Source organism: Chamaea fasciata, unplaced genomic scaffold (assembly GCF_029207755.1).
Source record: "Chamaea fasciata isolate MVZ Bird 193981 ecotype frontalis unplaced genomic scaffold, bChaFas1.0.hap1 SCAF_2, whole genome shotgun sequence".
NCBI classification, from domain to species: Eukaryota; Metazoa; Chordata; class Aves; order Passeriformes; family Sylviidae; genus Chamaea; species Chamaea fasciata.
Window position 1 is genome coordinate 42,389,209 of NW_027094087.1, and position 26,282 is coordinate 42,415,490.

The window sequence follows — 26,282 nt, forward strand, 5'->3', positions numbered from 1 at the left end:
GAAGGTGTCTCATACAGTGTTTTGCATGCAGAGTTGAAGCATCCCAGATTTATGTAGCAACCCTGCACTTGGTGTCTGGTTAAGATCCTCACCAGAGTGGAGGGCTGAGGTAACTCCTGATCCTGCCAGATGTTCCTCACACATTGCTGCAAATCCCTTCCAGGAAGTCATCACCTGTGTATCCCAAAGTGGGCTCCAGAAAGTGAGGCTGGACCCAGGTTTCACTGCAGTTAAAATTATTTGGTAACCACCACCTTCACTCCGTCCTTGTAAGCACAGACTGATGCTGCCAGGGGGAGCCATGGCAGCCCTATTGCTGCAGTAAATGTTCTTTGCAGAGCCCAGGGACCACTCACCTTTGGCAAATGATGCTCAACTGGAAACCAAGACCCTGAGAAAGTCACTGCAGCTGCAGTGAATCCCAGCCAAGGGCTGCACTCCTGCAGGTCCATCCTCCTGCCCCAGGGGAAGCCCCACAGCAGCTCCTGGAAGAGTTAGGGGAAGGCAAGAGGTCCCCAGCCCCCTGGCCTCTCCCCTGGTGTTGCTGGGCAAAGAGAGCAACAGCTCTCAACAAATCACTTCCTGCCTCCCTTAGACTGAGGAAAGCAAGCGGGATAAGAGCAAAATCTTTCTGACAGAGCACAGCGCGTGTCGCTGCCCCTGAGCTGAGGTGGCACCTCCCGTCTGCACGCACGAAACCCACAGCCAGTCCCCAGGTCCTGCTCAGCTAACACAGACACTGCTATGTCAGCACGAGCAGTCAAACTGCATAGGAAGGAAGGAAGGAAGGAAGGAAGGAAGGAAGGAAGGAAGGAAGGAAGGAAGGAAGGAAGGAAGGAAGGAAGGAAGGAAGGAAGGAAGGAAGGAAGGAAGGAAGGAAGGAAGGAAGGAAGGAAGGAAGGAAGGAAGGAAGGAAGGAAGGAAGGAAGGAAGGAAGGAAGGAAGGAAGGAAGGAAGGAAGGAAGGAAGGAAGGAAGGAAGGAAGGAAGGAAGGAAGGAAGTGTATCTTTGTGCACACTGGTTCCTGCTTCACTACATTCATAAACTTAATATCACATTAACACAGCAAGTGCATTGATGCTGCAATTGTATTCCAGCTGCCTGAATGCTCTTCTTAATTTAGTCATGCTACTTTAGCTTTGTTGTGAGTTACAAATCATTCTTGCTCTCAAGAAGCAAGTCAATTTACAGATGCTGCAAGAGATAGGATTACCCAGCAGGTTTTCTTTTTTTAATACAAGCAATGTATAAACTTTATTAAATGAAAGCAATTTCTCCAGGGAAGTCCAACAGGTGCTTACACTGATGGCAGAGGGAGACAAATTGCAAAGGTTTTTGAGCTTCAATGAGCATCACAGTCTCCTTGCAAGTGACTTGAAAGAATTCTGACACAAACAATACAGCAAAGCAAGAACACAAGTTGCATCCTGTACCTGTGCAGGTTTTTAAATACTTGTTGATTTTTCACCGGCATGGATATTATGCATATACATATATTATTATCAGACTATGAAGCATTGGCTTGTTTGAGATTGCTGGCATCTTTTTTACTCTGAGCAGATTTCTCAGTCAGTTTGAATTTTGCCATGGTTTTGACAAAGAAATGTGACCCAATAATTTGAGGCTAAAATTTAAAACACTCCCTACTTTGTTATAATGATCTGTGTATGTAAGAGTTATCTGATTTGTTAAAAAATAGTAACTGGTTAAAGCAAAACCATTTTTTTCTGTTCTACTGGCAATCAGCCATACTCTTGTGCAGCCTTTTTCTGCTACGTTTACCCCATTTCCAATCACCCCCTTGGTCATGGATTTACTGAATTACATGGTTGTGCTGGGGAAGCTGCACTTTTGCCTTATGATTTCTGTTCCTAATTAAAATAATTAGAGACGGTGTCAACAGATGGTGCTGAAGAGCAGCAACATCACCTTGGACTGCTGTATGATCAAAAATATTCCAGAGAACTGCAACCACTGTCACCAGCTGCTGATTACATAAACTTCCACTGACGGGTACTTCTGGAGATATTGCACTGTTGCCAGGCATCAGTACATAATAAACTTTGGTATTTCTATGAAAACATCGTAACATCTCAAATAAACATCAACATTTCATTTTGTATGTACAATAATCATACATCTCTGTAATTTTTTTAAGCCATCTTTTTTAATGCCTTCTCTGGAAGCTGTCTGTAATGCAGTCTCAATCCATGTTGTCGGCTCCTTTGGTGTACTCTGAAGGCTCTGATACTATGATGTATGGGGATGAAACACACATTTCACCTGTAGTGCCAGAGATGTTTCTGCCTTGCTGCACAAGCTCTGCTCCTGGTACTGACACAGGGAGACAGGCTGGAAATGAGCTGGCGAAATAAAGTTTATTTTATATGGGGTAATGTCATAGGCCTGAGTTCAGTGATACTGACTCTAGGCCATACATTTAAGATGAAAATATCACAACTGTTCCCAGCTGGCACCTTAACAAAAATACATCAGTCTTGAAGGCATGGAAACCTGCTTTTGGAGGTTGTTTACTCTCAGAGAGCTCTGAGAACTGTAACTTTCTTCACACTTTATATATCCAAGAGCCAGTTCATGAAAATAAAATCAATTTTCCTACTTCCAGAAGGGACAAATTCAATATAGCTTTGAGAATTTAATATCAAGGTTTTAAAGAAATGCTGCAACATTACTAAAATCTATACTTTTTCTGGTTTGGGCTGGGATAGAGTTAATTTTCTCCCTAGTAGCTGGTACAATGCTGTGTTTTTTACTTGTGAGCAATCAGATGCAATATGTTGACCTGTGTTGTACAAGAAATCAGATTTTTCCTTCTGGCTGTTTTCTGTAAAATCTATAACTTTCAGTCTTGAATGCTCCTATACAAGAGAAAAATTAACTTGTATCAGGAAAGAAGAGAAGGATGCACATTTTAGATACCACCGCACACAAAATCTCGTTGAACCAGCCACAGGCTTCCCAGAGCTGCTAAGAAAATCTCTCTGTGCCTCTTTCATTCTCACAGAAATTGTAAAAGTTTCGGTTTGTATAGCCCCTTACAACAAGACAACAATGTCCATAAGAATGGGACATTGAACTTGATTGGGATCTCTAGGTTTAGTTTGACTCCACTCAAAACAAGCAAATTCAATAAATAAATATTGGCATCTCCAAGGGAGAGCTGAATTGCTCCTTCCAAGGACTGCAAAAAGAGAGCTCGAGAGGGTGAGGTTCCAATACCTTGGATGTTGTTTGCTTGATGAATCTATGTTTAGGTGTAGCCTCAAGTTAAACATTAAAACATCACAGCTCATTGGATTCCTATCAGGTATAACACTGAAATTGCCAGGAGGCTGTATTTTGGTGAAAGACCAAACCAGTCACAGGATCCTTCACTCTGAATTTTTAGGAATCTGTCTGCTTCCTCAAAGTTGATTCATGATTGATCACAGAGCATGTGCAGCTTCTCTCTGTCAAACATCCTAAATTGATTGAAATAGATAGTACCAAGACAAGCAAATATATAACACAATGAAACATCCCACAACAAATAGTGTGAATGAATGGTGCTGACAAGAACTGATGTGCTTGTTCCAGATGTCACATCTTCCAGAACTGTGCGACCTAGAAAAGGTCAAAAACCTTAAAATAGCTGATGTCCACAAGCCCATCCTCTCCTCAAGCTCTAGAGATGTTAGGACTCAATTAGTGACACACTAATCTCTTACTTCCCAACACACCGTGACATTTTGATGCCAGATAACTTTTGCTGTTTTGTAACCAAACCTTGGAGGAAGGCTGGATGTCACACGTTTTTGTTTGGATTCTTGTGTTTAATGCAAGTGACAGATGGATTTTTTTTTTTTCTCCAGCTTATTCAGTATTACAGAAAAATTTATGTTAAAGACTCACACAGGCACCTTGTCTCAGAGATACCAGAGGACCTGGCATATGTGATTTGTTAACCAAACATTTGTTTCCCCATGAGCAATACATGTGTCACTCGTGCTCTGAAGCAATGCATCTTTCTTCAACAGTCTGCACACAGTTCCTTCTGATTCATGGGACAGACAGCAAGGATGACTGATATATCTGGCCCCCTCCCACACAAAGCAGGTTTGAGGGATCAGCACCCCATGCTGAGGATTCTTCAAGGTCTGGCTTCAAGTACCTCATATGCCCAGAGCTTGGACCACACAATGGTGCTGGTTTGTGACGCAGAGCTCTTCTGCAAGTCAACTTTGCCTCCACTCCAGCCAGACATCCATTCCACGGGGATGCAGTAGAGATTTAAGGTGATGAAAGGCAGGACACTAGGTGTGCATGACCATCAGCATGCAGCTGGCCACCATCCCAGGCTGTCAGGAGGCCCCTGCATCCAGCAGGACCACAAGGAGATAAATGGGAGCCATCAGGAGGATGGCAAGAGCAGAGTCATTGACATAAGGATTGACCAAAAAAATCAACCTTGTCCTCACTGGGAGCTTGAAAGACCTTTTTGGTGGCATTAACACACATGAACCTGAGCTACCCACAATATGCCAGGAAATCTTTTACAAGGCATAAAATCACAGCACAAGAAACTAAATCACAGCATAAGAAATTAAATCACAGCCTGTATCTGTGGAACAGAGTTTTAAAGTTTTGAACTCAGAATATAGGTGTCAAACCACTAAGGTATCCCAGTGTCCATGCTGGGGAATCTGAGCTGCCCCACACTGCTCCCCTCTCCTTGCAGCCTCAGCAGAAGTCCTGTCTGGCCCACTTGGCTTGAATCACATCCCAGCCTCCTAATACAATCAGATTTTAAAAGCCTTGGAAGAAAAAATCCAGGCTGTGCCTAGAATCTCATCCATGTTTCACACAATTTTGTTTTCAGTGGTCTATATATGGAGAAGATGACCCACTGCCTGAGCACTCACACCAGCCATGTGTTTTGAAGACCAGCCAAAGCCTGAGTCAATACACACTCTCATGTACTTCCAGAAAAAATCTGCGTTATGTTACACTGATCATATACCACATGATTTTAGAAAACAAAATACCATCCCCCCTCAAAAGGAGCATTCTACATGGGAGAGGACCCAAATGCTTTCCATAAAACATCAGCACCTGTTCAACCTTCTGGGCATGAAGTACACAGTGAGAGAGCAGCGATTGTTGCTGTAGTATCCTTTGAACCTTTGTTTTCCTATTGCTAAATAACAATCAGGTAAGAATTTTCCTAGAAAATTTTGCCTGAATAACCTCCACCAGAAGAACAAACCCAGTCTGTGTCATTTGAACAGCAGTATCTTCAGAAAATGTTGTACTTCCTTCTAGAGCAAAGCTTAGCCAGTAAAAGGATTATTTAGTTGGCAAAATTAGTGAAAACAATTTTGAGCTGTAAAGAAATCCTAGCTTAAAAAATAAGCAAACCAAGACCAACTCTCCAGCTGCTGAATACTTTATTCTTTTTTTATGAATACTTTATTCTTTTTTTACTTCATACACCGGAGCTATGAAGGCTTGTACAAAATATAAAATAAAATAAAAACCCAATATGGTTTTACGGATCTTAAAATGGCAGCCTTGTATTTTTTAAACATTTATTGTAAATATAAAGGTAGAAAATTGCCAGTCTATCTACTGAAAGCACCTAACCTTTTGGATATTATATCATTATTGTTGCCACGAGAGTTGGCTTAGATGATTCAATTTTTTGAAGAAATGCCAATTTTATTAGAACCCTTTCAGCAGAAATGTGTCCTGTTTCAGGGAGAAATTCACTGAGAAGTGAACTTCCATTCAAACCTTTTTGCTTTCTCATCCAGAAAAAAAACCCCACTTTCAGTTCTACTGAAGAGAGGAAGAGCCTGTCTTTGCCTCCCCCACAGCTAACAGGAATGCACCAAACAAAAGGCCACTGAGAGAAACAGGAGGAATTTAAAAACACATATTTAAACTTCCCACACTAGCAAAATTAAAAATAAAATACATGTAGCAGCCTCAGCGGCGACAGGGAGTGCAGCAATATGGAGAGACAAACATTTGGGTGGAATGGAGGCAGCAAATCCTTCCATAGAGGAATGAAGTCCACCGGCACGTAGAAGGTGTATGAATGCACCATGGCTTGGAGAACCAGATCTGGTGAGAAGCTGAGTAGCTTTTGCAAGATGCTATCTGAGAGCACCCCGCACCGAGGGGTGGAAACCATGAAGCCCTCAGACAGCATTGTGCAGATTTAGGTCCCTATTGCAATATAAAACATATTTGTTCCCCATGATGTGACCTGGGAGCTTGCTTTGGCTTAGTGTTTTTCCCCAAGCATTTGTTGTTAAGTTAATTAAGCACTTAAAAATAACAGTCTCTCACTTTCCAGAGACTCCACATACATACTAATCTGTCTTTGTCTAAAGGCCAGATTTTCTGCAAGGGCAAATCAATACAGTTTCACTGATTGAGGATCTGGCCTTAAAAGTCTATCAAGTGCATAAAACCCAGCACAGTATGACATGTGCCTTGGCAGTAGGACAGTTCTCTGGATTAATATTTGAGGGAAATTTGGCAATTAAAAAAAAAAAGCTCTCTTTTGAAGTGCTGCCATTTCTTTAATCAGTGCTGACCACCACGGTTTCTCCTCTTGTGAACTGCACAGTTAAGGCTGAGGCGTCACCGTCGCTCTCCTCGAGCTTCAGCGCGGCGTTGTCCAGACCAGAGCTGCTGGGCTGCGGCAGCGCCGTGGGTTCTGCCGTCCGAGTAGGAGTGGAGATGTACAAGAGGAAGCCCCCCATGATGACAATAAAGGACAGGATGTAAAGACCTGAAAACTGGTAGAGGAGAAAAAGAGATGCTTTAAGTCATGTCTGATGTAAGAACATGCCAAAGCTGCTTTGTTTCAAGAATGTGAAAGATACCCTTCCTTGTAAAAAATATTTTAGTGAGGATTATCACCATGAGCTGGATTCAGGTCTGAAAAAAATTCAACAGCTCTATTTACTTAAAGACTTGGACCACTGGCTGATTTTCTCTACATCTCATTCCCAAGACTGTTGGGCAGGGAGTTTCCTCAGGTCTACATACAAGAATCTTAACGGAGAGCAAATAGTGTAAACACAGTCATACTGAATGAAAGTTGTTTACATATATGAATACTGAAACACTCTACCCCTAAGAGAATTTTGATCCAGCATGTGCAAGTATTTCAGGTTCTGACAAGAGATGAATCTCTGTGCTATTGCAAGTCACCAGAGCAGCTGGTTCTCTGCACAGATCTCTTACCCATCTGCAGGGCTACATGAGTGTTATTGCTGGATCAAAATAGTTTGCTCTCTACAGCCAACAGGTCCCTGAGGGGACAGGGGCTGGGGCTCCTTTTACAAGACTGGCATTCGCAAGCTGTGAAGCAAATACAAATTGCAGAGGTACACCAGGCACTCTATTGTTCACTTGCCTGTTAAAATTCCAGTAATTGCCAAGATTCATCCACCTTGACAGAAAGACAAACACTTACTTCATAACACCAGATTCAATAATACCAAGTGTTGAAGTTATCCATAGCCAGGAACATTTTTCAGCAGGTTTATTAAAATCCTCCATATTCTCTTTGTCAAACCACACTGATTAAACAGTAGGAGGAATGACACAGCATATCCTACATACCTCTGTGAATGTGCTCTGACTTCCTTAGCTTCCTTAGACATGCTTGAAAAATATGGTTTAGTTTATCAGGATGAATTGAATGGTAGGACCTAGACAGTGGACTCTCCTCCAAAAAAGACTGAGGCATCTAAAACTAAGGCACTGCAATTCCTAGCTGGCAGTCACTTGGCTTGGAAGCTCTTGGATAGCAGCACACAAAAGGAAAAGCAGACTGAAACACAGTGGCCTTGTGTTAAGTGCCCTCTCTCCTCACCTTGTTGGCAGTTTGCCTGGAGGTGCTTTGACTCAAGCACACAGGAGGAAGCATCAAGCTCTGAACGATCCCAACAGAGGCAGCAGGATCACCCATGGTCACACCTCTCACGGACCTGTTCCCATCAAATGGGCAGAGCCTGGGGCTGTATCCAACCACCAATTCTCCAGCCTAAGGCCCTGAGTGAGCATGTGCCTGTGTGCAAGGACCTAAGGCTGGGCAGGCACAGGAACTGCAGACCTCTCTTGCAGTGCAGTGCACAAGGCAGGAAGTCAAGTCCTCCAGGAGAGAATACAGCCACCAAGGCAGGGTGCCAAAGCTGTTGCAGTGCAGCTGTGACTCAAGGTCTGCCTGTATTTTTGCATTTATTGACACAGGTAAACATTACCCATGCTGCTCCATCAGGCCTACTCTTTCTTTTTTTTCCTTTTGAGGAGAACTCATTGGGGTTTTTTCCTGGGTTCTTTCTTTTCTATCCTTTCTTTCCTTTTTTTTCTTTCCTTTCTTTCTTTCTTTTCAAATATTGCAACAACTTTATTGCTTCAAACACTGATTTCAGTCACACTATGTGCAGCTAATATCCTCATTCCCACTGCTGAGCCTAGAGAGTATTTTAAATGTTACTGGAGGACTGTACCTCCATCTAGTGTCTGTTTGTGCAGTATACTGCCTTCTACAGTGGTTTATACAACTAATGCATGTGAAGATCTTTCTCAATGTCTCTTGAGGGATTACAGGTATCTATATAATTAGTTCATTAGGAAGCACACCAAGGATTCATTATGGAGTAATAGGAAAAAAATAAAAAAGAGATCAAAACAGGCACAAAAAATTCACATTCGCTTAAAACAGACACAGCTGGGGCCAAAAAGTTAAGTACATTAGCAAAAAACACTGTGCATAAGTGTTTCAAAACTTTATCAATTCCTGGGCCTGGTCTCTGCTGCAGCCACTGATCATAGTCCTTCAGTTTGTTTGTTTCAGAGCAGGCTCAGACCACGGCAATTCAGAGCTCTCCTTGGCTCTCTTCACTCTACAGCCCAGCCAAGCCTCCAGCAGCTTCTTGTGAAAAATCACATGATAATGGGGAATACAGAGCAACTCCCTGTATTTTTACTTGTAGATTCCTGTGTCCAGAGTGCTTTTTAATCCAGCAAACATCCAACTTGGTTTCTTTGCCCCATAGGTGAAGAAACTACATGGTTAACTTGTCAATAAGATTTTCTACTGCTAAGAGCCATGTCAAAATTAGGCTCTCTCAGTTCACGGTTATCTCAGATAACAGATGAGATAATAACTCAGATCCTCTGATTACTAAAGATGTGGCATTATTATTGCTCCCTTTTTTGCTACTTCATTGTTTCTAACCCCAGATGCAAGTTCCTATTTCAATAAATACCTGAAGTTCTCTCAACACAATCCCAAAGTCTTCACCTGTTCATTTTTCCTTTTGGTACCAGAATACCTTGCTGTTAACAATTATAAGATGGCCTGCTCCCAGAAAAACCTCTTCCCAAAATAAGCTAAAAACCTGAAAAATAAAAATTTAATAGATCCCTTCCAAGTCTCTTCTTCCTCTTCACTATTATGAATATAAATTTAGAATCACTTCTTGAGTTAAGCTATCTGGGTGCAAAAATCCACATTTGGAAGTGACTTCGAAAGGATTTAGTTTTAGACCATAAGCATCATTTGCTTCCTGCATTCATTTTTAATGGATGCTTTGTAGTTTGCAGCAAAGTTTGGAACCCAAAATAGGGAGAAAAGCTGAGCTAAGAGACTCTTGAAAAGGAAAATCTAGCTGCTGTCAGACCCTACCATAACCAGACTCTGCACTGCCTTCATTTTCAGAAAAGAAATCTGACCTAAAAGCTTCTGGTTGAAGAGAAAGCAACCACATGGAATAATACAAATTAAATTCCTAAGCAAAGTTCACAAGCTTTTCACTCAGCCCTTCGAGTCACTGAGTGGCTGGCTCAATTACTCCAATTACTTTAATGAGCTAGGTTCTCACAAGTGATTCCGGATGAAAAGTAGAAGGTGGAATGAAATCCTTTTTAGCACTGTCATTTAGCTTGAGTAGACACTGCCAAAAATATTTAGAGCACAATAAAAGTAACTGGCTTTTGGAGAGTGTACAGAATAATATATTTATCTGTATTTTTTCAGATCCTTTAGTCTCTCCTTAGCAGCAGCCCTAAGAGAGTTTGGTTCTCATCCCAAAATGTGGGTAATGAACAGATTAAACTTCTGAAAGAAAATATTATTTTCTGAAAATCAAAACTGGTTCTCTTTCAGACACCAAATGCCTTTCAGGACAGGGAGATTCAAACCCTCTCCTTGGACACCTGGAGTAATGAACCAGGTCTAACATACTGTTCCACAAAGGGCTTTCAGTGAGAACTCTACTATTGGAACACCTCAGGAAATTATTTACTATCTCTTAACATTAACTTATTCCTTCAAGTGTGAAATGGTTTGAAAATGGCTCTCTGGCTAATGGTGCAAGGCTCTGTGATTGACCAACAGGACTCCTCCTGACTGACACCTGCCAACAACAAATGACAGAAGCCGCAGAAACGTGCAGGTGCCAACGACTGTTCCGGGGCTTTTAAGAACATTACGCTTTACTTATGATTTTGGAGTAGAAACGTAACCGAAAGAACGTGAAAGTGAAGGAATGAACTCACTCACCTTGTAGTGAAACAGGAAAAGCCCAAAGAAGAGACTGTAGAGATCTGAAGTCAGAATGCCCAGGTTGACGGAGGTTGCGCTGGTAACTTTCATCACAATTGGCATGAAGCTGTACAGGGCAAACATGCACAGGGCAAAGGCTATCAACAGTAGTGCTGCAAAACAAGGTGACAAGTTACTCCTCAAGCATAGAACTACGATTTTATAGAGCACTGATATTCTTCAGATGCTTTAAAACTATGCATTTTTCTCTCCTAAAAAATACGGGAATGTACATATAAGCGAAACATGGAAGATTACCTTGTATTGCAAGATTTACTGTATCTATACAAGAAAGTTCTCATTCTTTCTTACATAACGTAAGAGCTGACTGAAGAAATTTAGAGCCACACTTTTTGACAACACTTGGTTCTGTTCAGGTCAAAATGCGTCAATTTTTCCTGTACTTCATTTAGGAAGGACAACAGAAAAATGTTCTTGTGATGTTTGAACAACAAACACGTCAGTAACTAAACAGGTTTCACTTTTAATTATTTCAAGTTATATGTAAAATGCAAAACCTGTTTTAATGTTCAATCCTGCAGACCCTCTCTCTTTGCTAAGCTGTGAAGTTTGAAGAAAATAAACTTGCGAAATGTAATATAAATGCTGCTTGTTATTCAGAGAAGGAAAAGAAAAGTCCCACCATTTAAGGTCTAAATGATTATAATTCCCCAGTGTTCTGTAACATGCACATTATTTTGTCATACACATACCAACTTCCCAGTTCCACTGAACTCTCATTAGCTCCCTATGTTCCAAAACGGCTCTAGAGTTAGAGAAAAGATATAATATAGTACAAAGGGAAAAAAAAATCATACTCAAATAGATAATTTAATTACCAAATATATTAGAAACATTTTGATTTATAAGCCATTCTATTTTTGTTTCAAATTTTACTGAATGACACTAGCTCAAACATCTAATAAGCATGAAAAAAGACATTAAAATTAAAGTGCCTGAAAGTCAAGAGCACTGTTATTTAATTCTTGTGTCTTCTTCACAGGCCTTTTCAGCAATTCAGTTTTATTTAATATACCATCTGAGGAAATTATTAACAATAATGATGAGAAATGAGGACTATATAATTCATTAGACAGACTTAAGTGTATCTGGTCTGTAACTCAAATGTAGTTATTTGTAAGAGTATATATGGCTTCATTTTAAACTTAGGTGTACTATGCAAGATCTCCTGCTAACAATTATCTCCTAATCTTTTCCATAGAGAAAATCCATTAAATACCTTCCTAAAAACAGTCCTCAGCATACTGAGTGTCCTCACAAACATCAACAAAATCAAAAATACAGCCAAATATCCTATGTGTTCAACTGCAAGAGTTCAGCTTTAGAACTGCAGTAGTAAGAGTAGTGCACATAAAAAGGATATAAAACAGATACTGATAAGCAACAAAAATCAATTCAAGTGGAAGGACTCCCATATAGGCCAAATGAAGATGCAACAAAGAATTTAATAACATCATTTCAGGGTATACAAGCAATCATTTGTAGTATATTTTTAATTAGTTTTAAAATAAATATTAGATCCTTACAGCTGTAGACCGCTGATAATAGTCCCAAACAAGCCCACCATTCCTAGAAACTCCACTCTGCTCAGATTTTTCACAATGTATTCCTCACTCACATTAGAAATGGCATACAAAGAAGCACCAAGAAGCACTAAGACATCTCCAATCACCACGTCACTACCTGTACAGAAATATTAATCCACAATAAGGGTAATGCCGCAAACACTTTTTAACTTTCCTTAAAAAAGCAAGCAAATTTATCTTGAACATCTCTATCTTACTATCTCATTCCAGGGGAAGGGGGCAGGAAACCCTTCCTGTGTGTGCGGAGCAGTGTCTGAGCACAGACTCTGCTGCCTGCTCACCTCACCCTGCGCAGTGTGGAGTGAGAGAAACCCAGCATTTACTCGTCATCCCAGCCAAGACACTGCTGCATCATCTGGTCCAATCCCACTTCTGCTGACCTCAGGCACTGTAGGGAATTTAGCAAATTCCCAGTTAGAGATGCTCTCTGCATTTTGCGAATATTGTCCCCACTTTTGCAGTAAGGCCTGATTCAAGGCTTGCTAAAATCAGTCTATTGATTCTGGAGGGACCTGAACTCAGGTTTATGACATGTCCTAAGTGGACAGTGCAGACAGGTGTGTCCTGCTGCAGTGTATTTATTCTGCAAATGGGACTCCCCGTGCTACAATCGCTCATCATTAAATGTCTCCGTGCATCAGCTAAATAGCAAGAGGACCGCTGCTGTTTAAATCCTTCGATTGGTTTAACATTTCCTTCCCTAGGCAATCACTAAGAAATTACGTGTAAAATATGAGGGTAAGCAGCAGTACGGATCTCCAGGTCAGCAAATAAAGAACAACTGCCTAATGTCTCAGGGAAACATTCTTCTCCCTCCAAGATACTTGTACCGCATAGCAGTAAAGCTATACTTCAGTTTGTCTTATGTCTCACCTACAGTAAGGCCCCAAAATAACACTACACAGTCTTATCTCTATGCTGCCTGATGAAGGCAATGCCCTGAAATTTACCTTCTCTCATACCCTCTGGCTCTGAAAATTCAAAGTTCTTTTCCAAAATCAGATCGCTGTGATATGGGTTGATTTAGGCATCTGTCATAGAGAAGACAAGACCTGCCCTTATCTGCACCTAGGTGGCTCCTGGCCCCAGAGTCCAGCCTCCCTCACAGAGGTCCCAGGAATCCTGCCATCCTGCCCCATCTCCTCTTGCACTCCCCTAATAAGCCCCTGCTTTCCGGGCTGTAACCTTGGGGACACATGGACCATTTCTGTTGGGTCTGTCAAAGAGAACTCTGAGAAGTCAGCTGCTGTGAGCAACTTTTTATGTGGTACCTGCACCCAGAGAAAACAGCAAATCAGAGAAGTCTGGCCGCCAGCAGGTTGATACTGTATAAACAAGGTTTGCAGGGTGAGGCAGCTTCTTCTGTTAAACCATCTCACATGACAGTCAAAGTGAACAAGCTTTCAAGAATGAGACTTTCCATCACATTGTCTAATGAAAGCAGCTCACTGTCTAATGAACGATTTAAACTTAACACAAGCGGGAGTTTTTTTTTAAGGTGGAAGCAATATCCAAACATACAAGCAAAGAAATTCCACAGCTCCCCATAAAATCAACATCTCCTCTTCCTGGACAAGAAATAAAAATAGCAACATGTTCTCTTTTAAAACAGAACTGTATCTGCTACTATTTGTCCTTTACAAGCTCCTGTCCACAGCAGGAACCATCTCTCTGCTCTTCCCCCCCACAATAAAGGACTCCTTACCTTCACCCTCATTCCTCCCTGCCAAAATGTCTGCACCCACCATTGCTCCCACACCCAGCAAACAGATGGCAACAGCAACAAAATGTATTATTCTGTATCTTGCTCGGAGGATGAACCACGACAAAGCCATCAGCACGGGAATCCCAAAACAGTCCAGGAGCTGTGTGTACAGAAAAAATTGCTTGAGTTAGAAACCCACCCCAAATCTGGACTGCAACATCCTGAAAGCAAATGCACAGGATCTTATTTCCAATCATCAGATGTTAAGGAAACCTGCAGAGCAGCCTCAGTAGATTTTTTTAAGAGAGACGTGAGATCCACATTTCACCGTTAAAAGCATTTTGCAAGTGAAGGAGGAGCTGGAACAGGGATCCACTTTCTCTAGGTAGAAAAGCACTGATTTAGGAACTCTTCTAATGATAGATCTAACCAATCTTTGCAGCTTCACAAATGAATGCTAGGATGTTGCTCAGAAACAGCGTTGCGCCCCAGGGCTCCATGTACTAAAATATGGAACTATTGATGGGTACAAGTAATCTGATTTTACATTGATGTGACTGTGACAAGGACCTGACCCTGCAGTTTTAGGTTTGATGCTCTTTCTTTCCTGTCTTTATTTTTTCTCTACATGTTTCTATGTGTCTTCACTTTGCTGCTAGACCCACCCATAGAATCACATAACTGCTTGGATTGGAAGAGCCCTTAAAGTTCATTGAGTTCCAACCCTCCTGCTGGGGGCGGAGACACCTTCCACTCAACGACTCCAACCTGGCCTTGGACACTTCCAAGGATCTTCTACCTATTCTCCTTTAATACAGGAAGAATCAAGAGTTAGCTATGCACTTAATACAGAAGCATATACACTGCTATATGCGTGCTAATCATAATTGGTTTAATATTTAATTAAACGAAATAGAATTTGTTTCTGAATTTGTCAAAGGAAAGAAAAGGTGCACTTTCTGACCTGTCTAGGTAGAGTGCCACAGAACTACATAAGGGAACAGCCTACAGCAGAACATATAGTCAACTTCCCAAAGATTCCTCAGAAATTACTCTCAAATGTCAGCCCTTAAAACTTGGCCTCTTGAAGCCTCAGTGAAATACATGCAGACCAGTAGGACTGGGGCATAATCCCTGCAATCAAGGCAAGAGCCCTTGGTTCTTAATGTTCATTTCCAGACTCTACCTGCTTCAGTCCACCACTGCAGTTGACTTCTGTGCTGTGCCATTGTCCCTAAGGGCTTCAACCAAACTTGTAAACATTTGGATGATAAGTCTGCTTTTACTTGTTCATAACTATACACAGTAAAATCTTACAAGCATAGTGCTAAGAGCAGCTCTCAAAGATTAAATCCTAACAGTGCCCTCTAATCCTTCCAACTCTTTGTCTTTGCACCTTAGATTGCCTCCAGCTTGTCCAGTTTGTAAAGTCTATCAAGTGTATAAGTACTTCTTCAGGCTGTACTATGAGACTATGAGACTATTACAACTACCTGAGTCCCAGCATGCGATACCAAGCATTTCAATACAATTTTACATCATGGAAAATATTACACTGTGACTTTCTATCTTGTCACAGGTCTTGTTCTCTATCTTACCTTTAGCCTAGATTGAAGAAAACACAAACATTTCCTTCAAATTTGACTGTTTTGACTAGTATCAAACAACAAGAAAAACTACAAACATTAGAAAGCAAAAATTTTACCACTCTGGTGGTCGATACCTCCTCTCAATACTAATAAATAAGCTTTCACTTCCCAATAACTGAGATGTTAGCATGTAGCCTTCAAACCTCCCAGCAGTTTTTCAACCCAAAGAGAAAGGGTAGAAACCCTTTAAAAAACATCTTAATTAGGATGCAAGGGAGTAGTACATAACGAGCCAGAAGCTCTTTCAGTAATGCCAGATGGGGAATTGCTGCATCCAGACCAAGAACACACTGTAGAACCACAGCACCACGGTTAGAGGACTTGCAGCCAGGACACACAGGCACCAAATGATGAAGAACATGCTCTGGTGATCTATTCCAGGAGACAATTACCCTCAATTACAGACAGATGGAATCAGATTTCCAGCTACTGGATCTTACCTTCCCTTCATCTAGTACATTACAGAGCTCTTCTGTACAGGATCAAGATCAAAGAGGTGCAAAGCAGATGTAGTATCACAATGAATTGTGTCAATAGAACAAATTAAAAGAATAAAGCTTATTTATTGAGGTTTTACAACATTTAGAGCAGTATTGTGGTACTGACTACTATTTTCAGAAGAGTCTCTTCAAACTCTCATCTTATTCAAACCTAGCCTGTATTTTTAACAAGGGGGGGAAAAAACGGATAACCTGGTGATTTGATTTACAAATGTTTTGACTCAAGCCACGCTTCAGCCACACTGTTTATAGGAGGTTTTAAAAGCAGGGTAAATTATTAAAAGATGATTTAATATATGGTTAATAAATTACCATAGGCAGTTGGAGGTAATTGGTTTGCTTATAATTGCCAGCTTCAGACAGCTTTGTAAGCAAGAAAGCTCAACTGCTCATCCCGCTCATTCCCCACAAGACTCCCAAAGGGCAGCCTCCAGCTGAGCCCCAGGGGCTCATCCTATATTTTCTCCTTTTTAGGCTAGCACTCTTCAATCAGCTGACAATCTGTCAATAGTTGCCTGAAAAACATTTCTATCTAAATTATCTACAGAGTGAATGCTACATGTGCCCAATAACATGTTTAAAACATCAAACCACAGCTATACTACTTGGTATTTTGCAATAAATCACAGAATTGTTACCACAGAATACCCAGAGTTGGAAGGGACCTATCAGGATCTTTAAGTCCAATTCCTGGCCATGCACAGCACACCCCAAGGGTTGCACCGTGTGCCTATTGTTCAAATACTTCTTGAATTGTCAGGTTTGGTGCAGTAACCACTTCCCTGGGAAGCCTCAGACCCCAAACACCCTCTGGGTGAAGAGCCTTTTCTTGATATCCAACCTGAACCTCTCCTATTATTGCCATAATAGGTGGTCAAACTGCAGCACAGTAAAGTCCTGCCACAGGGAAAAAGGACACTGGCAGCAAGGGGTATCCTGGCACTGCCTCAGCCACAGAGAAACAGTTCAGTTGTGGACCAAAGTCTTCTTCTGTGTTTACCGAGAAATGACAACGGCCACCCCACTGTTATCACCTAAAAAATCTCCAAACCCCTCCTGTAAACTGCTATTTGGTATTTGATATCTAAAGGGAAACCAGTTCTGCCTCTGTGTGTGTATGTGAGAAAATACATGGAAGTTCCTTGCTGAGCTGAAAAAAACTTATCTTTGAAGCTACATTTCATAGTGGTGAGCTGAAGTTCCAGCCAGACAGCATTTTAACAATGATTACACTGCACTTGGGAAGGTGCCATAAACTCTTGTGCTGTTTTTATGGTCCCTGGGCATCCACTCACAGCCAGTACTGCAGACAGGCCATCATCAGGCTGGGTGCTCTGAACCACAGGTACCAATGTGGGTGAAAAAAGTGATAACCAAAACCAAAAAGAAAATGCCTTGCACTAGAGCAAATCACAGGCTTTTGTTGTGTTGGGTTTTTTTTCCTGTATCTCATTTCTGACAATGGTGAGAAACTGGTGACTTCAGAAAATGGGCAAGAAACCTCCGGGCAAGAGGTGATTGCAACAAAATTGCAGTTACTGAACTGACACAACGCAGCATCAGTCACAAGGTTGCCACAAGGGAAAAAGGCTCAGAAAATGCTTGAGTTTTTGGCAACTGGACAGAACAATCTATTATATCTATTCTTAATTTTTATGAAAGAAATCATGGGAATAGCTTTACTACTTCTGAGAATTTGGATCAAAGTCCTGGCTTGTTCAGCTGTGAAGTATAAGGTCAAACAGTGTCTCACTTAGCAGCTTAACTTGATCTTGAGACTGAAACAAGTCACTCTAAAAACTTCTATTTCTTAGGCATTATTTATAAGGAGATTAAAAACCTAATGAGTCATAACACATAAGTATGAAGTGGAAATGTGACAAAACAACCCAAGAGACACAACCAGTCTTCACCAGTGCAAAGAAAATTTACTGCAGTTCTCTAAAGGGAGCTCAGACTGCAGGAGTTTATTGCTTTAGAGGTAATTCTCTTAAACGTTAACCCCTATTACTTTGACTTTGTATAACACTGACACCTAAACACTCCTTTCCAACTAACAGCCAAGTCTTCATGTTACTTTTTTTTTTTTAATTCAGGTAAGTGGGTCATGACCACAGCCACAGATCCCCACCACTGGTAACAGCAGTGGACACACTCCCTACTTATTCCCACAGCAACTGTGAAGTCACACAGTGAGTTAACGTGGACCTGACACAGCTCACCAACAGTACAGCCAAAAGCAGGGTTACTACCACTTTGCTCAGTGTTTTGAGTCAGTTTATTCAAGAAAACTGGCCCTGCAAGCTCAGGAGATTGCAGCTGGAGGCAGGAGGAAAGCACTGACTCTTCCAACAGCTTTTGTCCACGTAGAGTGACAGAAAGCCCAGCTTTAACCCTTCTGTTTATAGAGCTTTTTCAGAAGACAAGATTTATCTCAGTGCAGCAATGCAGCATCAAGCACTGGTGTTGCAGAGGATGTCTTCTATTGTTTTATTTGTGCTGACCTTCCTTCCACCTCCTCCAGAGAGGGCCCTGAACTGCCACATCCAAAAACCACAAGGCTGGTCCCTCACTGCATGGGCAGCAACAGCAGCTGACGTTCAGTGTCCTCAGAGGCTGGGTTACATCTCATAATGCCTCCTGCAGTTTCTGGGACTAGGCAAGAGATCCACTTCACTGTCATCAGCAAGAACCTGCACTGAGCGACTGTTATCTGGTCATAAATCTTTATTTTGTGTCAGGAGAAAAAACTGAGTGGATGTCAGCAAACTCTTAGAAGTGCTTTTATCAAAATAATTAGGGTTCAACTCAAGAGCTGGCACAGGGTAAGACCAGCCAATTTTCTCTGCTTCCTGGAAAGGTTATTCATGATACAGGATGCTCTTCCCTGTACTGCAGAGAGAAAATAGATACTGGAAAGTTCTTTTCAGGCCTAAATAGCTTCCATGTCTGTCCTATGAATCTCATTTCAGAAACCAGTCCAAAATTGCAATAAAAGCAACATTTCAAAAAGAGGGATCAGTCCTTACCTGCACACTTGTGAGGGTTGTATATTGGTAGGCTTTTACAACCATGTAATTGGCTTCAATATCAACCAGTCCCAAAAAAATATACTTCCACCACCTCTGCTTCAAAATCTGCCAAAGACTGTCACTGCCTGTTTAGAAGAAAGCAGCAATCAATATGTGTTTCTTTCCAACCAAATGTTGCACGGGAACTTTGCTTTTTAGCAGCATAAATAATACCAAGATTTTCTTTGCCTGTCCCTGCTTAAGATACAATGACAGGAAACACAGCCTGGGAGGAGACGATACAAATGGTGAAAAGTACAGAAATTCTTCCACATGAAGAAAAACACAGCAAGACTAGAGCTGTCTAAAGAGTAAATTAGTAAGAATAGGAGGAATACTAAATAGCCTCTGGTAACAAAGTGTGTTACAATAAAGCTTATTTTTTGTAATATAACAGAGGACTTCAAACCAAAGAGCACAAAACTCTAAACAGACATTCAATCTGTGAAGTTAATTTCAATGTGTTGCCATAAAGCAGGAACTTTTAAAACTAGGATGACTATTGAGGTCTTTATTTTCAAATTCTGAAAGGAAAATATAGAAAGAAAAAAAAAAAGGATGAACCAGAATCTCCCACCTCGTATTTCACATACCAGTCCTAAATGCCAGCATTGTTGTATAAACTAGAAGCAGCAAAACATAGTTGATGAAACTTTGCAACATTGGAGTTCTCACTTGGTATTTTTCTGCCAGGTACTGGCTTGTAACAGCAGTCCCACAGATAAACAAGGAGACCAACTGGCCCAGAATTATGGTTTTCCAAATATGCCTGTGAACATAAAAGACAAAACAGAAAGCTTAGAATTAAACATACAAGTTTCTAAAAAAATATTTGCTCATTTTACTGGGGAAATGCCATTTTTTTAGACTGATGCTTTATTCTTTTTCTACTCCCCACCAATGTTGCCCTGACCTTCTGCATCTGTGTACGCAGAAGGTCTAGTCTGACCTCAGAACAGCAATGTGAGAAGAGAGGCCACTTCAAACCACCAACCATGGAGACTGCAGTTACTTGCAAGGATCTTCAAACAGGTCACCTGGGCAGGCTCTACCCAATAGCAGGTCCTATTCTTATTAAGCAGGTGTTAAATCCTTTGTCCTCAACTGAATTCAGTGGAACTGAATTCTTCTGACTTTGAAAATGCTGCTGGGCACATTTTTCTCTCCAAGTCCATTCTGATGAGACAGCAAATCTCTACAAAGTCCAACCACGCTGTACTTCTAGGAGATTTGAACCCCATGCTTTACTACAGCTTGCCTTGCCAATCCCAGGAATGGTGCACATTCACACTCTAAGTATCATATATCATGTGACTATCTTGTAAGGTACTATCCAGTCTCATCTGAGTAACTCTTACTGGTGTGTGAAAGAAAAATATTCTCATTTCTAAACAGATTTCTAAAATACATATTGGGGGGTGGCAGGTGGTTTTCATTAAAAATAGCAGGAGAAAAAGTTGAAGCTACCTCACTTCTGTTATATTTTAACTGATTTCTTTTTAATTTTTTTATATTCTGGTCAATGGTCTGATTGTGTTATTTAGTGAACAAATCAAACACATTCTGGCTAATTATTCTGGCTGATGCAGAAATATTTTTTATGGTCATATAAAGAATTTAATCAGCTGCCATTAGAATAAATGTGGTGTAGGTTAGCTAAAATTTCAAGCAGGCATGGATGAGGATTCCAGTTTGCCCTGTGCCAGCCCTGTGAACTCCGGCTTCTTTGCAGCAGGTAAAATGACAGAAGAACCACTGAAATTCAAAGGAAGATACACTATGGTGAACAACATACAGAAACATGGTTTCAGGCATTTTAAAAAAAATACATGTATACTTTTTATTATTCAAATAAAAATTCTTGCTCCAAACTAGCAGAAAAGTTTTTCTTCTTCACTATCAGCACACGAGGAACACAGCAAGCCTTTAGCAGTTTATCGGACTAAACTCACCCTGCACTTAGACTAGGAGGGAGGAGAGTGTGGAGGTAGGGATCAGACATGAATAGGGACATGACTGGGCAAAACTGCTGCAATTTTACTGGAGCAAAGCCTGTGTGCAGCACAAAATGAACTGCACTTGTCAATATGCTACCAGGAGAGGTTAAAGCTGCCTTGGCTGGCAGAAGCCCTGATCGGGACACAAACTCCCCCTTACCCACCTCCTGGGTGTTGCCACAGAGAAGGGCAGAAGCACAGGCAATACCACCCCACAAGCTTGTTTAAGGAGGCTCATTAAACATGGGCTTCTGTGTGGTAGGGCTTTAAACATTTTTGTCTAGGACATGAGTTGCAAGGGGCAGCTTTGCTCCTCCCAAGCTACAGCACCTTGTCTACACCAGAGGCCTGGACTCTATGTGCAGTGTTCCGGCAAACTAGACAGCAACCATGTTCCAGTGAGAGGGTAAAATGGGGAAAACCTGCTGCTATTCAAATTTGTTAACAATTGAGCTGCTTCAACCATCATTTACTGAAGACAGGACAGATCCACCTGCCCTCTTGCAGAGGAGTAACTCCACTAAGTTGATCCTCAGCTTTTCTAATAACCAAATTTCCCCAGTTTAAAATACTTAAGGAATTATCTTCTTGCATTTCTGCATTTGGGAAGAGAGGCAGGTCCAGAACCTCCAGAACTATTTGCTTTGTAGTTACTGCCCTAGCAATCATTGCTATTTAGTTAATATATGTCTTGGCAGTGTTACAGCATTTAATTCTACGGTAACAAAGGCATCTGACAAAGCAAGCAGGCTTCATCACACCTCATGCCCTTCTCTGTTTTAATTCAGGGTTTTTTTTCTTGCCTGAACGGATTCAAAATGTTAACATCAAAAAACACACAGAAAGACTTACTCTACCAACAGTGGAAGGCTACCCTCAAAAAATGTCTTCTGTGAATCCCAAAATGCTCCATAACTAGCAGCTTTCTCAGTAAGGTAACAGCCTCTTGCCCTGACTGCTCCCCAATGCCAGCTGGAAGCCTCAGCAGGAAGCAGCAATGGTTTCCCCTCACACCAAGCACCAAAACTAATTTTATCAAGCTGAGAAGACATCACCATGCTCCCGGCATGATGCACTGGGCTCATAACCTATCTTAAGAAATATGTTTGATCTTCTGTAAAACTTGAGAGCAAACTTTAAATCCAACTGCTTGCATTCAGCAGAGCAATTTCTTCTGAGAAAAATGCTTTAAAGACACAAGTTTCCATTCATTTTGGTATTGATATGAGTATCGATGACAGTCACTTTCTTATTAATAATTGATCGGTTTTTGAAATATATTAATTATTAACTTTTCCACGCCAGAACTTAATCCTCTCTGGTATTTTGGTTGTTTTTTTTTTTTAATGCATTGGAAAGGACTAATTCACTTTGGAGTCTCAGATGATTCAAGGTAAGTGGTCTGAAAAGGCCTTTAGTTTTATAGTGGGGGGAGGGGTTATTGTTGGCTTTTAATGCTTGGTCGCAAGCAACTAAGTAATTACTCCTCCCCCCCCTTCAGCCACCCTATCCTGACTAGCTGTATTTATGGCTTTGAGCAAAACTTAGGTCATTTTGGGACTTTTTTAGAGCATGAAAGTTTGCCACAAATCAGTCTAAAGTGAACACTGAACAATGTGCAGCTCTCAACATCATGAGAAACTCAGGCTGGCTTTCCTTGGCTCCATGTGAAATGCAGAATAAAAAATACACCGAGGCATTAAAATACAATCAGAGACTATATCAGAGGAAGTTAAAGAAAATTTAATAAGACCACAGTTAACAATTTTACTGGCAATTAGTTTACTAAATCCTGTAATTTTAATGTGAATTTATGACTTTCAGTAAATACAGCTTTTCAAATATTCATTTTATTTGCACCACTAATCTAATACTGAAATGCCAAAGCCTGGCAACACTGTTCACCATAGAGAGTTTACTTGCACTTAGCTTTAACTACTGAACCCTTCCTAAACAGGGGGAGAAATGACCTCAATTTCAATAATCTCACTTTTTCATGCTAGTGGTTAAGGGAAAATGCAGGTTCAGACCGAACCCATATTGCAAGATAATTAGTAATTAACTAAGAACAACAGAATATATTTTTAAGAACTAACACCATCAGAAGTTAGTTTTTCCATGTTTCGCATTGAAATTGATGTCAATTTAATTTACAAAAGATAAGAACAGAAAAACACCAGAAATATATTTTCTAATGGTTCTACTAAAAACAAACAAAAAAAAACAAAAAAACCCCAACACAAAAAAAACCACACACAAAAAACCCCACCAAAAAACCCCAACAAACCACAACCAGCCTATTTTGTTACAGACAACTATTAAACCTTCCTAAAGGCCTCTAACAAAACTTAAGTGGCTGAGCCTGCTGTCGCCTGGAGAAAAAAAAGAAAAAAAAATCAATTCAGTATCTCAGACAACACTCCATAAAATTCAGTGAAAGCTCTTGATTTTCTTTCAAGTACCGTCCATAGATTTAGTATAGCCCTTTGGCAAAACTAATGGCATAGGAGATGTTACTGAACAACTCAACAAGTTTCTGTATTGCCTTTTGGGTCTCTCCTGACAGGCAGGAGGAGTGAAAAGAGAAAAACTTAAAACCAAAAGATGAGGCTTTGTCCACTGGAATAAAGCTCTGCTTGGCCAGCACACACCATCGCATAGTCCAGCAGCCAGACTACAGCTTACGAGCACGAGGCTGGCAGGAAAGCCAGCACTTCCTTGGCTGACAAATCTGATGCAATAACTATTAATGACCAAACTTATGGCTCAAAAATAAAAACCTTTTTAACAGGGACTGTTTTTCCCCCCTACAGGGAAAGTGAAGATGTAACTGGATGGCCAAGAAGTCTGAGGATGTAGTCCTGCTCTCCGGGAAGGTAGTGCTTCTCCAGTACCAGCTTGTCTGCACAGCTTGGCAGATTTTTTTCCCACAAGCTTTCCATGCTTAACTAGTGCTCATATTTCAAGAGATCTTCCTCAATGGGTCTCTATCCTAAGCTGATTCACGGAAGGAGGAAATGGGCATATTGGTCTTTCTGGACACCACAGCTCATTTCAGTTACTTTGTTGTGTTACCTTTGCTATCCCCCATGACCTGTCCTCCATAACGATGCTGATCGAAGACTACAAAACAGATAAACTGCAGGGCAAAGAATGGCAAACAGAAAAACAAAAAAGCCGAATGCACGTGTTTATGTGTGAGAGCACAGTCCTACTTCAACAGAGTTAAAACGTCACTCGCTAATTCCACGCTCAGCGGAGGCGACCCTGAGCGCTCTCGCCCAGCAGCATCCGCAGGCTGCAGCTCGGCGGCGCTCCCGGAGCAGCGCCGGCATCAGAGCGCCGCTCCCGGGGCAGCGGCCAGGGCTCCCCCGGCTCCCCTGTACCGGCCCGGCCGAAGGCTCCGGGCTCTGCTCGGCCCCGCGGCCCCCCGGCCTAACCCCGGGCCCGCACCGCGGCGGCCGCTCCGGCCCAGGCACCCCCAGCACCGAGCGGCCTCCGCATCCCGACCGCGCCGCCCGCCGAAGCGCCGAGAGCAGCCAGGACGCTTCCCCCGCTCTCCTCCCTTCCTTCCCCCGCTTCGGCGGGCGGCCCGGAAACCGGCGGGTGAGGAGGCCGGCGCCGCGCGGCTCCACGTGGAGGCCGGGCACTCACCAGGTGCAGAGCTTGGCCCCGAGCAGCGCCAGCAGCCGGCGCGGAGCGGCGGCCCCGGGCGATGGCTCGGCCCCAGCAGCAGCAGCAGGAGCAGCGGCGGCCGCCTCCTCCATGGCGCGGCGCTGCCCCGGCCCCGCGCCCAGCGGCAGCGGGCAGGGAGCGATGGAGGGCGGGAGCGGCGGAGGCGGCACCGAAGAGATGAGCAGAAGGCGGAAGGAAAGGATGAGAAGCAGCACCGGGACAGCAGCACACTGCTCCCCGCGTAGCGGCCGAGCCCGGCTTTGTGCCCGCCGAGGGGCCGCCCCCGGGAGGGGCACGGCTTGTGCTGGGGCGGGGGGCCGGAGCTCTCCTGGTGTCGCTTCCCCTGGACGCGCTCCGGCCCTGCAGTTTCCTCCAACCGCTGGGTTTAGGTGGGATAACTCAAGGGCTGTAGCAGCGCCAACGCCAAGTTGGTGCTCCCGCTCTCCCGGCAGCAGCCCAGCCCGGTGCCCCGGTGCGGCGCCGGCAGATCAGGCGCATCAGCCAGTTACAGGAGTAAGTTACTGTGTACCCTTCGAGTTTAACTTCTCGCAGCTTTCTGCGCAGCCTCGAGTCTTGTAAGGTTTCACTTAGAAACCTTACAACTCTAACTCCCGCTTCTTTGCCGCTTCTTTCCCACGCCTCTGGATTTTTCACATCCCGTTTGTCTTCACCCACATCTCAAGGCAACTCACCTGGAGAGCTGGGTGACATTGTGCATACTTTGGTGGGTTTTTAGTAGTACTTCTAATGATGCTCTGTATGTGTCACAGATGATGGAATTGAACCCCCGAGCTGTCTACAGGAAAAGCAATTTTCTGCTCTCATTGGGCAAATATTTATCACAGTCCTGGCTGTGCCGGCAGGAAGGATTTACTGCCACAAGACATTGTTGGTCTCTACCCTCAGTTATTCCCCACAGAGCGCCACAATTTAATCTTCCTCCCCCCAATACCATTTTTTTTCAGGCGTGTTTTTCTCTGTCATTGTTCTCTCATTCAAATTGTGTTTATTTCCCTATGCCACTACTTAAATTCATTCTCGTAGGATTAGATTTAGGAGAGTCAAAGAGGCATTATTGTGCCATTTTCAGGTTATCTTTACAATTCCATGTACCTGTCATTAATGAAGGTGAATTTTGGTCTCCCCATCCCCCAAGGGCCCAGGCCCAAATAACCACTAAGGTATTGGCTATGTGGGAGAGGGCCCCAAATACCCTGTTTGACTCTGATGGTGTAATGTTAAAGGCCATTATAAAAGAAAAGCTGTATAATTATAAGTTTTGAAAGCATTAATAGATATACTTCTATATTTATAATATACATACCCATTTTTATTATGCTGATATTTTATGTATTTTTTTCCTTTGCTTGTATAACAGAATCATTTATTGGTATTTTAATTTTGAATTCCTACTCCAATAAAAATCCTGCTGTGACTCCTGCAAGAAA

General features: G+C 42.2%; 1 protein-coding gene across 1 annotated transcript; it reads right to left on the reverse strand.

Annotated features, from left to right (window-relative positions):
• Positions 1-5,430: 5,430 nt before the first annotated feature.
• On the reverse strand, positions 5,431-25,037 carry SLC35F2 (solute carrier family 35 member F2). The gene is made up of 8 exons (XM_066175787.1): positions 24,814-25,037; positions 19,756-19,931; positions 19,121-19,248; positions 13,943-14,102; positions 12,178-12,334; positions 11,344-11,396; positions 10,589-10,743; positions 5,431-6,809 (listed from the first exon to the last, which is right to left on the reverse strand). The coding sequence occupies exons 1-8, from the start codon at positions 24,924-24,926 to the stop codon at positions 6,591-6,593; spliced, it is 1,161 nt and encodes a 386-aa protein (XP_066031884.1). The 5' UTR covers positions 24,927-25,037; the 3' UTR covers positions 5,431-6,590.
• Positions 25,038-26,282: the final 1,245 nt, after the last annotated feature.